We start from the raw sequence: 14,119 nt of genomic DNA, 5'->3' as shown, positions 1-14,119 counted from the left end.
GTCTTTGGGATTGTAGCCTCTAAAACATAACACCAGCACTACATGGTATCTTTTTCAAGCTACCATCAAGTTGTCATCTTTATGTTTAGAAACCCTTGGTTGTAGAGTTATAGAAGGGGAGGCATTTTTCCTTTTCCTCTCTTTGAAACTCAAGGTCAGGGGATCGCTAGGCATTCACAAAGCAACATTTGCCAAATTCCTCCTGTTTGAAAGAAGAAGAAAGGCAGCAGAACTGCACCAAAAGAACCCACTGAAACTGCATTTTATTTTGGCATCGTAACAAAATGCAATTCAGGGTACATCAACTGCCTTGTTCCCCTTCAGCTTGGCTCCTCACTGTTATTTGTTACAGTATCATTATCATCATCACGATGTCCCAATCTGCACAGAAAGCCGAGGATCACAACCGAATGAGTCACAATGCAGATGGGCACAGTTTAAGCTACTGGGGGGGAAATGGTAAACATCAGCAAAAAGCAGGGGGGGGGCATCCTCCTTCCAGTTGACAGGTGCTTACTTGGGCGGTTTTTCCACTGTGCGGTATGTACTGAAGGACTGGAGCTGCTGCTGCACGCCTGCCAGAGAATTAGCAAACTTGCGGCTGTTGAGAATGGTAATGGTCTGTTCTATCCACGTCAGCAGGTCTGAAGCCAGTCCACTGTACTTATCGATCATTTTCTCAGTCTCCATCGCATGGTCCATTACCTGAGGAAAGGAATAAACAAAGTGTTGCTCCCCTGGCACCTGCTGCTCGAGGAAATATGTCAAGCCCATGGTCAACCTACAGATCCTGCATATGGGAATCTTCTGCACTGTCAACAAGCTTGACGTTAGAAATTCTGGGCTGCATGGCAGGCTGGAAGTCTCAGGCCTGCAGGGAAGATTAACAAGAACCACCTGTCCTGCTGTAAAAGGATGTGTGAGAATAGCAAGATGCCACCAAATGTTAAGGCAGAGGAACTAAAACTGAGTTATCACACACAAACTTCTTTATAAACATACTACTCCCTTATAAAGGCTCCTAGGGTTTGAGGGCGGGGCAAGGCACATGGGAAAAGCCACTCCCTGGTAGTTAACAGAGAGTCTCTCACCCCTCACAGTTATTTTTCTGTCAGAAGTTTCCACAACCTCTGGCAGTTAGGGCCTAACCAAGATACTAACAGAACCAAGGTGGGTCTATATATGATGATAGGGGCTACCTCAGTTCTCAGTGGCTTGAGTAAATCAGCTGCATTCTGGGAATCAAAGAGTAAAGCGGAATGGGGTATTTTTTATACATTTGTTTTTAAATTATTGTAATGCTTTTATGTATTTAATGGATTTTTAAGTAGTTTAGGGGCATTTTTTGTGGAAAGGGATGGTTATGTCAAATAAACAATAATACAATATTGCTCGTATTCAGTAATAACAAGTTCAAACTAGAATAGCTGCAAAGAAGAGCTATTAAACGGACTAGCCCATATGTGAAGAAAGCCAGCCTAGCAGAAGAGGAGGTTGAGAGGCGGCAGGGCTGCCATTGCAGCAAATTACTGGCCTTTGTTGCTTATCAGTCATTATGGCTTAGTAAGGAAGCAGTAAAGAAACTGTTTTCTGTGGGCGGAAAGGGGACTTGCCTGCTGTACGGTGGTATTATATGACCATGTCCTTACCTTTCCAACTCTCTTCCCCTCCACAGCAAGCACCTTCATCTTGGAGAAGTAGTGGTAGAAAGCAACAACGTAGGTGATGATGGATTTCTCATCCGGGTTCTCCGTGAAGACATCTGAATAGAAAACAGAATGTCAAGAGAGCTCTGCATTGTGCCCAAGAGCTTTGTTTTCCAATTTGTAGCAGAACACCACAATGTAGCAGAACGAGCCACCTCACCCCCCAGCCAACCTCAGATAAGAAAACAATGGAATGCATGGGAGCAAAGATAGAGGCATAAGAACTTGTTTTCCTAAATGGAATAATGCATGTAGCAGCCCTGACTCTATAATAAACAAACAAAAGCAAAATAATTACAACCTCAACTGTACTGAATTCCATGGGGAGGATATGCGATATGTCGAAAGGAAAGAGGTATGTGCCTTCTAACAGTACGACAACTTACTGAGGAGCAGGAACACTTCCCACAATTTCTAGGGGTAAGTGTGTCATCTAAACTGTATCATGGGGTTCAGCACCACTGCATTCTGACTTCAAGAAAGCCATGCTTGGTAATTAATCAGCTGACTAACTGCTGGGCACAAACTCCCTCTCACCTAACCAGGCATGGTGAACTATAGGCCCTGCAAGCAATTTTTAGCACCCACAGGAAGTTGCTGGTGTAAAAAAAAAGGGGGGGGAGGAAAAGATTTCATGCACCACCAGCATTGGGAGAACTCTAGAAAGCAGTGAGAGCAAGTGAGATCCAGTGCCTCCTGTGCATTCAGGTGATGACCAATACCTGAGAATCACTGTAGCATCTGCCATGTCATTACAGCCCAGGACACAGCAAGTGGATGGAGCAGAGCTGAGCTGGTGTGCACTGCCACCCCCCACCCCTTGAAAGCAACACAGCACACTCAGATACACACACCTCGCTCTTCACAGCAAGAGAACTCCACAGCCTACTCAGATTGTAACTGAGCTGACACTCAGCTTCATCGCTCCCTCCCTCTCCACTTCTGTCACTTGATGGACCACTTGGACCAGTCCCAGGAAGATCTTTGCTTCTTCCCCTTCCCACCCATCCACCCATCTCCTGGCTACACAGTGGGGACATTTCCCCCAATTCTTTATTACAAAGTAATTCTTTTTTTAAAAAACACACACAAACAACAACAACAACAACACTGCCCATCCTTGTAGGAGAAACTTATTGTAGAAGAATTTTGCATTGCGTGCCTGGCCGCAGAGTCCCCCCATCCGGCACGCCTAACTGCTAAGGAGGGAAAATGAATGGACACAACAACGGTCTGGGATTTAATATGGATGGAACTTTATTGAATTCAGACGCCTTGGCATAGGCATTGGGCGTGTATCCCTCCCAGCTCCCACGCTGGGGAACTGAGGCATGATAGGGTCTATTCGGGGGTGGAGCCATTGCAAAACGCAAGTTTACATGGATGGCCCCCCAATGCCGAGGGAAGCTCTATGGCCCACTGGCCCTATGCAACTGGCTCCGAGAGTTCCCTCCAGACCCCTCTAATGGGGGTACCCTGTTATCGCCGCTGCAGAGAACCACTTCACCACCACCCAATTGAATGAAGACTATAGGATTCCGCCTAAGGCCTAAACCATCAAAGTTGTGACTAGTGCTAAGGGGATAGGTTTTTTTTAATACACTCCACAGCTGTCAAACCAGGAGGAATCTGTGGTCCTCTCTGCTGTTGGGACTACAACTCCCATCATGCCTAACCGTTAGCTATGCTGGCTTTACAGAAAAACATTCATGGAGCACAACTGGAGGAATGACTTCCACCAAGAACTTTTTCATATTGCATGCAGCGTGGCTGATTTGTGTCTCTGTGCAGGGCTTAAATTTGGACTTTATAGCTTTCCTTTTTATTATAAAAAAAATCAGACTGAATGTGGCTCATAAATAAAAATATAGGAAAGAAGGGAAACAATCTGAACAACAAAACACACATAACACATCATAATAAAACCCATGATCAGGAACAGCAGACTAAAAATACAGCATCAAAGGCTCTGATTAAAAAATGCATGCACCAGAATACAGAAAGATTTAGAATCAAGGAATCATGGAGTTGGGAGGGACTATGAGGGTTGTTTAGTCCACTCCTCTGCAAGGCAGGAATCTTTGGCCCAACATGGGACTTGAACCCACGACACTAAGATGAGGAGTCCCATGCTCTGCTGACTGAGCTATCCCTGTAACTCCCTTTCATTTCAGAGCAATGCAGCAACAGAAGAGCTTTCTGGTGGACTGTGCTGTGAGAGAGCTTACAGCTGCAAAAAAAACCTCAGAGCTTTGCATCCACCTTTATGTATACATAACTTCATGATATTCTATAGTCAGACATTCTGCAGCCAATTCAGAGGCTTCCTCAGGTGAACCACCATTTCCTCAGCACTTACGGACACTTCTTCTGTATAATTCTCATCTGCCTCGTCAGCTCAATTCTCAATTTAAAAAGGGCAGGCACAGAGCCAAACAAACTCACCTTCTGGGTCAAGAAGCTGGGTGATGCCAAGTTGCCGTTCCGCCACAATGAAAGCATGCTCCAAGTTGTGCCTGGCGTTCGAGTGCTTCAGCTTTTCAAAGTCAATCAAGTCAGGCCTAAAAATTAAGAGGACAGTGGGAAAGTTAAAGCACGCAGTGTGGTAGGCCAACTTGACCATGCAAAAGGAAGTGAAAGCTAAGTTTGCCAGTGAGGCCTGCAACAAAATGGTGCAGTGTGGTCTGCTCCTCTTCAGCATCTCTGTCAGTGAGATACTCCATTCTGTTCCTCCTCACACACAATATCTCCCTCCTCCCCAACATTCAGAGTTATATTCAACTAACTTTTATTCAGAATAGACCCATGGGAATTCATGGCCACAAATAACCTAGGACTTTTCATTTCAATGGGTCTACTCTGAGTAAAAAGTTGGTTGAATGCAAGTCTATTTCAGCATTCCATGACTGCTGGGCATGCTCAGTCCTCATTGGCCTCGTTCTTTTGTGTTCATGGATCATGACGTTTTGGACACATAAGAAATGGCACTCGCCTCCAAATAGCAGAAATAGCAAGAATGATAATTGAGATTTATAGCAAACTAGTGGAGGAAAGGAGGCAGAATTCATGGAGGAAAGATGAGGCCAAATGTGTGCACATACAGTCATCATTACTAGGCTAGCTCAGGCACACCAGCAAAACATTCAGGTGTCCATCAACCCACTGCACTTAAGTTCTCTGAAGGGCTTGTCCCCAGTCCTTACCTGTGCTTGTGAATAAGGGCATTGAATGCCAAGCCATCCTTCCAGCTGGATGTAAAATTGGTGACGTTAACATGGGGATAGCTGCGTTACAAAGGGAAATAGCAGGAAAGACAAAAGGATTTATAATTCAGTCCAAGAGTTTACAAAACGGTAATCCAATTACAGACATTATTTTATATGAGGAAAAGCTTTTCTCTAAAAGAGAAAACAACCAATGCACAATTCGACTGGCACAAGTTACATTTTTGAGCCACATCTTGTACTTTGGAAAACACCAGAATTAACTTTTAATTAAAAGGCAGATGTGGGAAATGCTAACAGGCACAGTTTGCATTTCAAAGTGCAGGTGCTGCTCCATAAAAAGAAGGATGTTTGGTCTGGATGGACAATTCTGATCATCCAGGTTTGGGGTAGCCAACATGGTTACCTTCAGATGTTGTTGGACTCCAGTCCCCATCAGCACCAGTTAGCATGGCCAATGGTCAGGTATGATGGGAGTTGTAGTCCAACAACTTCTGGAAGGCACCATGTTGGTAGCGCCTGAATTCTGCTCTAAGACCAGCAAAGACCAATTAGCATTCCATGGGATGGACAAGCTCAGCCTTCCTTAACCTGGTGCCTTCTACTTGCTTTGGACTGTAACTCCCATTAGCCCCAACCAACATAGCTAGGGATAACCGGAGTTGTAGCTCAGAATATTTGAAGGGCGCCGGGTTGGATGAATGCTGACTGTGGCCCACAGGCTGTTTCCATCCTTTCTAGCTACTTCCTTCTATGCACTCCAAAAATACACAAAGATATATATGCTCCGTTAATCATATTGGAAGCAGATTTCCCATTTTAAAACAATATAATAATGATGAGGATCAGAGGGGCTACTCCTGCAATTGATTCTCCTCACTGTGAAAATGGAAATGTTCTGGCTCCTAGTTTCATCTGCGCTGAGACAGTCATGTCAAGGTCAACACATCATGGGATGCTTGGGCTTTTTGCACCCTCCTGAAGTAGATTTTCAAGCATATAAAGTGATAAATAAAAAAGCCCTATAGAGAGTTCTCCATGCATTATCAGTCTACCCACAAATGACTCAGTTCATGGCACTTGAAACAAGACGTCAGCATGTGCAGTGGCTACATTACAGAGAGAGCTGGAAGAACAGGCCCCCAGAGATGCCCTGCCTGGGATTCTTGCTCCCCTCCACTGCGAGAATTGGTATACCCACCAAAGTGCAATGTTGGAAAACACGTTACATATTTTCACCTTGTCCCAAACATAGGACAATCCAAAAGAGATTCCTTCAAAAATATAAGGAATCAATTACAAGGCCTAAGCCTTCATGAAAAGCGAAAGATACCAGGGTAATTGCGGTGGAGGGGAGAGAAGCTGTGCTTGGATTCTTTACAGAGAACGGGGCCGTTGTGGCACAAAGGAGAATATTATGAGGACAATTATAAAAACAGTCATATGTCCCATTTTAAAACAACCTTATGAGACAGTCCTGAAAGATCTCTGTCCTTTGTGGTATACTTTGATGGAGAGATTTAGTTACATCATTTGTAAGAACTGAGTAGGAACATGGCCCAACATCATGGTCCCATGCAGGTTTCCCTAGCTGGTTCTGCAGGCTTAAGTCAACTGGTCACAGTGCATTCATTGAGTTGGAAATATTAGCAGTCATCATACCCAGCAGTTTTCATTTGACACCAGAGTAACAATGCATCCTTCGCGGAACGGGTTTCCCGGCCTTCTTGAGTCTGAACAATGATGTCCTGGATCTAAATTGAAATAAAAATTATTCCACTCTAAAGGCCTATCACTACAGATGCTTTGTGAATCAGTATGTGCATCTCAGGTTCTTAGCACACACAACTTAGCAAAGGTAACAGTCCTTTCACATCATTACAACATGGGGAAGGGGGAATCTGCTGAATTTGCACAGTAAATGGATTATGATGCCTCTTCTATTGAACAATATTGCCATTCCAAAGTGTACTTTGCACCGCACCATTTCCACTCCACCTTGAACACTATTATTTGTTCCAGGGACTCCCCCTTATTACCTTTTCTTAATCGCCCCTGCTTTCCACTTTCAAGATACATATGCTTCATATCAGGGGTGGAAGGAAAAAGGGTTGTACAAAATTAGAGATTTAATGACTAGAGGGAGACCTATACAAGGAATGTCTTACATGACAAGTTTCAGGGTGTTAAACACTCCTGGCTTAAGTTGTTACAGATTAGGACGTTCCTTCAAAGGTTATTCAAGGAAGTGACTAGCCTGTGCTTCACCACGGTTTTTGAACATTCTGCTTCGTACTCAAAGGGTTCTGTTTCTTTTATTTATAAACTGCTGATTGACTGCAAGATGGGAAATGCAGATGGATTGCGCTAGGCATGAGAATACAACCTAGGCACAACACTATATAAAGACCCCTGGAGTAAAATATGGGCAAAGCCTCCTATAAAGACCACTTTGGCCAAAGTCCAGGAGGCAGTGCTGAAGGTAGTGCTCTGCTGGCCCTGGACTCTGGTCAAGCTCTCTCGCATCACCTTTGCGACTTCATCCCAATGTTGGTGGGACCGCAAAAAGAGAGGGAGCTTTATACATTTAGGGAGGGGGTGTGACGAGCTTCTTGGCAAAACATTTCTGATGTCGTTTCCAAAATTATTAGCCAACCTCTGAATCCAAGCCCAGCTTTGGCCCTTCTGTCACTAAGACACTGATCTAGACCCTACCCTTATTCATAAGGATCTAAGTGCCATGCTGTCTGCTGCTGCCCATTTAGAGATCATCTCCCGCTAAAAAGACTCCAAGGGACCATGTCTGACAGGATGGCAAGGGGAAGTTCAGGATCTGGCTGTTTCTGCACATCTAACACATCACATAAGGGTGGTTAGATTATCCACCACCGCAAACTAAAGTTAAATTCTCAACATTATTTATAACGTAAAGTTGAAAATCCAATATAAATGTTATAATACAATGTAAAACTGTAAGACAGGCACCTATTTCAGGACGCCTATTTCTGGTAATACACCTAAAGAAGAAGAAAAAACCCACCCTACCTTCAGTCACTGGTCTCCCAGTGATTCAGACTGCAATCCTATGTAGCCCCAATGAACACAGTGAGACTTACTTCTGAGTAAACATGCATAGGTTTGCACTGAACGAGTTGCAAACATACCAAACATTTCATTCTTCTCCTGACATCTTATTTGCAGCGTTAAAAAAAAAAGATGGATTCTCAGCTAGGGTGTTATTAACATTGCTAAGTATAAACTGCCGCATGTCGGCTTTTGTGCTGGACAGTGCAGAAAGGCACAGTCTTGCTCCAAAAAGGCTTACACTTGAACTGCTTTGAAAACCACCAGCATCCTTTCATATCACAATGGGTCAGATTAGTACAACCAAAAAGGGATTAGCTGCTGCCCACAGCAGCAGTTGTATGTGTAACTTGTTTGCACAAGCCCCAGAACAAATAGACATGATCCAGCCTAAAATGACACCTGAGAGCAATTCTAGCACACATACTCAGATTATGGGACAGCCTTATCTCTGGCACAATGGTCGATGCAGCAGAAGTTACAATACTATGGAAGCAACATTTCATCCTTGAAGAAATTGTCATTGAGAGTTGCACTGAAACCTTCCAGTGGAGCTTGGGGAAACCATAAACAGGGCTTTTGACAGTGATAGGGATGCTGCTTTTATAAGAAAGAGAGAGAGAAATTTCATGCTTTGGGAGCTCAAGAGTTCAGGAGTATGCTTGCTCTTCCTTCCTCCAAGCCTCACAGCAGACTTTCCCATCCCTGGGTGGCAAGATCTCCTGCTTCTTTCTCTGCTTTCTTTATGTCCTTTAGCGGCGTGAAAAGTCAAAGAGTGCTAATGGCTACAATTCAATAGAGCAATATTTATTAACATACAATAGAAGACATGGCTTCATCCATTCTATAAAAACTCTACGCTGGCAACTTGCTCCAGCCTGGAAGAATTAATTTTCAGCATATGAAAAGCATAGGGTTGGCATATGTCTGGAATTTCCTGGACATTCCTAGAATACAGTCCGGGGAAATCCGAACATATGGCGACCAATGTAAGCAGTGATGTTTTTGCCAATTTCCCTTAAAAATAGCTCAGAAACATCATTTATTTATTTTTTTTACTGAAAAAATTCATCAACTTTGGGCAAAACTAAAAAAAACGTTTCCATCCAGATTTTCACTTTCTGAAATATTGCAACCCTAGACAAGCAAGAGTGTGGATATGAAAACCCCAAATAGTAATCTGCCAACAGGTATAAACCCTAGTTTATTGCTGCTGTCAGAACATGATATCCTACTGATAACCTCCTCTTTGTCTTTTTGTGGGGATCTGGCCTAGCACTCACCTGGAAGCGCAGGATGATTGTCCAGATAAGGCCCAGCACCAGACGGTGATTGCCATCAACAATGTCATGAGAGCCCATGTTCTCCAGGTGTACCCGTTGCTCCTTGAGAAACTGCAGGGCCTTGTCCACATTCTCCAGGCAGTGGATCCGCATGCGCCCCTTGGTGGGTTTGGGCTATGAAGTGAGGAAAAGGTGGTATTTAGACTTCTAAGAGTGTTCGGCCATCACCCAGTTCCCTGAAGGAAGAACATCCACATTGCATCTACTCTCTTTTAAGAAACAAATTCTAATCCTTGCAATAGCAAAAGGGGATCTCCTCAATAGCGCAGGCTCTAAACCTTTGCTAAAATAATGACAAATGGAAGGTTTCCAAATACGCAGAACATACATACGTTTCAGCTACATATTACAAAGTTGCCTACTAATTCTTCTCACCTACTTAAACGTGCAGCCTACTTTTTGTTCTCAAAAGCAAAAAATGCAAAACATAGTATGTGCATATGATATCTGATATCATACAACCATGGAACCAGAACAAAGCTCACTTTTGTGAGACCCAGTCCACAACACCAAAGCACAATCTTCCATTTATCTTGTTCTCCAATGGTCATCTTATCTCATCTAGATTACAATGTGCCATGTGCTGAAAGGAGAAGATGAAGGACATCTCGCAAGGGATGGCTGTTGAAAAACAGCCTGCATTAGAGTAACTTTACAGGTTAAACTAATTTCAAAATGGGAAACACAAAATGGATTCCCGGTGCCAGTATATACTGTGAAAAACCTGTATCCACAATCATTACTCCTGATGCTCTACACACAATTTGCACCTTGTTTTCTATGCAGAATAAGAATTTTGTAATCCAAGAAGTATACTTAGGAAGAACATTATTATTTTCCTTAGGGCAAGAATTCATATATCTTATGCACTGTTAGTTCCATAGAAGAGCGAAAGTAAGAGGGAATTCTACCAGCAGCTCTCCAGAAAGAACCTCCAGCAGTTTGATTAACATCCTTCCATCTCTGAGGTCCATGTAGAGATCAGAAATGCGACAGGTCACACGTGCCAGGTGGGAATTCACCCATTTGGTGAAGGTTTTCTTCTGCACGGCTTCCCGCTCATCTGAAAACAAGAAAAGACTATCTTTGAGTTCAGTGACTAAGATATAATAGACTCATAATAAAAATGCACACCCACATGAATTCTGTAAAGCTGCTGCACAGGTGCAAACTCTGGTATGCGGTGCGAAATTTTGTATTCTGATAATCTCAATGATTTGTTTTTGTTTTAAAACTAGTCAGCTTCTAGGCCTTATAGCATCCAAGGAAAGTTTAAATGTTTGGACAGTATTTGGTAAGATCCCCAAAGCCAGACAGGAGCTTTGTAAAGGTCAGAATTTAGTGCCCTGCACAGTTCCTTGAACTTCCCCTATAACTATTATTCTCTAGCACTCAAGTTCCAAAGCCCAGCTACCACTACTGTCCAGAATACCATTCTGGAGTTACAACATTTCAGCAGGCAGCTACTGGACATGCACTTATTGGAAACAAAGCAGCATGGCTGCCCTGGGGGCTTGCCCACACTGGAGTCTACTTTGTGACAGCAGCTGTTTGCATTTCCATTTAATTTGTGTGGTGCACGTGACCCTCAAGGGCCCACTCTGTCACAGGGACATAAAGCCTTGAACTGGGAATCACATTGGCTGAGGCTGAGCCAATCAAGACTGCATGTGCTGACAAATCACAACCACCTTAAGGCACAGTAGAGAACAAAGCTCTGAAAAACTGGCAAATGTGACTTTCAGGCAGTATGAAGCTCTGGATTGGCCAGGCCTGATATGAATATTAGGATTTCAGTATTAGGATATTGAAATTTGGTTCTTGCTTGATCAATAGTACAGTATTTTTTGCCTCCTGCCCTTCACACTAATGATCTTTGAAGCTTAAAAAGACACTGCAGTAAGAACAAGAGCTGTTTAAAATATGTTCCTGAACTTGGCTTCTTCACTATTATACCTTTATAGACTTCTTGAAGCTCAGTTACACAGATCAATTAAAGAGAGAGTCTGAATTTGTTCTGAGAACTTTTTATTAGGTGCCGCATGTCCACAATTTGATACTTACTCTGATGCTAATTACATTTCCCAGGACCAGAAAACTAAATGAACAATATACAGCTCATCTAATTGTATCATCACTGTAATTTAATTTAAACTATCCTAGCCTTTCCTCTCACTCTGCCTCCCCCTCCATTGTGTAAAGCGAGGAATGGAAGGCAAGAACCAGCCATGAAGGAGAAAGAAGCTAAGGTGCACTTCCATTTTAAAATCAGGCAGCTTTTAGAAAGCTAGCTACTGGGTACAGGGCTTGCGATGTGTCAGGAATCCAAGAACGGAATTTCCAAAATGTAATTCTCAAGTCATGTGTCAGAGTGACTAAAATAGCTATGGCAGTTACCAGAATCACTGATAACAGCAGGGTACTGTTTGAACCCATCTGAAGAAGGGACAAACTGTGCTTTGGGGCACAGTAATACGCAGGGCTTATCCACACTTACCTTTTGCCTTGCTCTTTCCTGCTCTTTGCCCTGCTCTTTTTGAACTTTAAAGAGCAGGTTTTTGCAAAGAAAATGCCAGAGGGGGGAAAAAGGGTGGGAGGGTGGGCTTGGACACAATGTTTTAAATCATGGACCATGCCTAGAAACAGTGGAGGAAAGATGAGTGTGGATAAGCCCTCAGGCACTTCCTTGGCCTTCAAGCATTCTGACAAATACAAGGCACACCTGCCTGCCACTCAAAGAAAAATCCATCCCTTTCACCACTCTTTTGTCCTCACAGTCATGGTACATCATGGTCACTTCCAGGCTGTCACTATCTTCTGGTTGGATCCAATCACATACTGGCAAATTCAGATTGTAAAATTGCAGTTGATTGGGAGGTCTTGTGCAACAAACTCACTTCCCTAAAAGATGGGGGACAGGGTGGGGAGGTTGTGCTAAGGAAAGTGATGGGGAAATATACTAGAAAGTGCAGGATAATGGTTTGACACATCATCTAACCTACCTGCAAACAAACTGGAATGGCTGTTCATTAGATAGCCAACATTATCTAATCTCCATAAGAAGAAATCAGGATAAATGTTCAATAGAACAGGCCATCTGGAAACACCCAATGTAGGTTCAGAGATAATTAACCCACATCATTTGAACTTGCTGTGAAGCCACACAGAAGGCATGCTTAAAGAAAACTTGCTTCTTAGGACTCAGGCAACTGGGTTTGCCACATGGTGTATTGTCAACAGGAAGCTTGCAGGCAATTCCAAATTCTTGAGGAGCGTACCTGCAGTAAACTATCATTGCTTCATTCTCCCATTTCCCCCAGAATCCTCCAACGCAGAATTCACTTGCCCTATTCCCCAATATATTGTGCTAAGGAACATTACTGCCTGTTTATTGCACGTTTCCCCTGCAGGGAGAAAGTGCATTTGACTAGGGACCCCTCTAATTGCATTAGATTCTTCCTCCCACCCACCCGACTTAATTGGATGAGCTCCAGGCTCCCAAGGGCTTAAAATTCTATTTAGCCAAACTGATGGGTTCAAATACAAAAGTGAACTGGGGAGTGAGTAATATTTAGACAATATGATCTCAGTTTATTGTTCAGCTAATTCAGATTTTGTTAAGAGTCGTGACTTGAGGCACATGTCAGATTCAAGCCTTCATTAGAGGACCGAGGCTGCACATAAAGCATTAAAACGCAGGCTGGGAAATATCATCCTGCACGCCAGTTATTAACTGAACAATTCAAATGAAGATACAGCAGGTGGTTCATCATATGGAATTCTTGAGCCGTGTTTCTAGACTGCAAATGTGAGCTGTTCTGAGGATCATTTGTTAAAGCTTCATTGCCACTTCCAAGATCTACAAACCTTAAAGATCTTAGGCCAGAAGCTGCAATAATCAAACAAGTCTGAAGCTTGTTTAGATTTGTATTGGTTTGAAATTAGCATTTTGTATCAAGGCTGAAAAATGTTTTTTTCTGCTAAAAATTAGAGATTTCAGGCCAGATATATGAATGACATGGGGAGAGTTTCTTGCTTTCATCCAGAAGGCTACCAAGTTAGGTGGACACTCTTCTGCCCTTGAAATCTGGCCTGTAATATACAGCAATATCCCTTTAAATAAAGAACCCCTGTAGATTCACAAATAGAATCTCCCACCATTTCTGCCTCCTCTCTCAGTGAACTGGAAGGCCTTTCCTTGGCCTAAACATAAATTCCTACCACTTTCATCTGTCTACACTCAGCTTTTCATTCATTCTACACGGCTGTGTTGTGCCCAAAGTTATGCGGTTCAGTAGGTAATGTATATGCCATCTCTCTTTCTCCCAAGTGCAAAGAAGCCTGTTAAAAACACTTAACAGTCTTGTTCTGCAAGCACTGGCTTTCTAGTTGCAAAACAAAGCTTTTAGTGGGTGCCTGACTTGACAAATCCCCTTGTCTGCCCACCTTTCCCACTGCCACCTGCCTACTCAGACCTCTCTGCACCTGATTATTGACCACAAAGGAAACACAATACAGCAATATGTTTGCTGCATACACCTTGTCTCTTGTTTTCCTTCCAAGTGCATGTGTGTATGTGAGTATGTGCTTGCAGGGTCTTGTAGCCATACAGCATTTCCCCAGCTGTGGGGAAACCGCAGCCTGCTATATAGCTACTTAAGTGTGTGAGCTCTCTCCCCTTCTCTTTGAGAGACTGTCCTTGATATGATGGTAGCAAAAGGGAATGATGGATGAGAGAGGGGCAGATGGCCACAGCAGGTGA

The 14,119-nt window shown here is 43.2% G+C and overlaps 1 protein-coding gene across 11 annotated transcripts in view; it reads right to left on the bottom strand.

The window, feature by feature from the left end:
* Positions 1 to 14,119, bottom strand: part of SPTB (spectrin beta, erythrocytic) — a 97,012-nt gene that overhangs the window by 45,166 nt on the left and 37,727 nt on the right. For all 11 annotated transcript variants that reach the window (XM_081003286.1, XM_081003284.1, XM_081003289.1 and 8 more), the window contains 7 exons: positions 10,269 to 10,420; positions 9,298 to 9,471; positions 6,593 to 6,684; positions 4,910 to 4,990; positions 4,152 to 4,267; positions 1,650 to 1,762; positions 518 to 705 (listed from right to left, as the gene is read on the bottom strand). In XM_081003286.1, coding sequence (XP_080859412.1) covers positions 518 to 705; positions 1,650 to 1,762; positions 4,152 to 4,267; positions 4,910 to 4,990; positions 6,593 to 6,684; positions 9,298 to 9,471; positions 10,269 to 10,420 — 916 coding nt within the window. The remainder of the gene's footprint in view (positions 1 to 517; positions 706 to 1,649; positions 1,763 to 4,151; positions 4,268 to 4,909; positions 4,991 to 6,592; positions 6,685 to 9,297; positions 9,472 to 10,268; positions 10,421 to 14,119) is intronic.

Source organism: Podarcis pityusensis (genome assembly GCF_964106645.2).
Source record: "Podarcis pityusensis genome assembly, chromosome: 1".
Classification (NCBI taxonomy): domain Eukaryota; kingdom Metazoa; phylum Chordata; class Lepidosauria; order Squamata; family Lacertidae; genus Podarcis; species Podarcis pityusensis.
The sequence above is the reverse complement of the archived record's forward strand: the minus strand, read 5'-3'. Positions and strand labels throughout refer to the sequence as shown.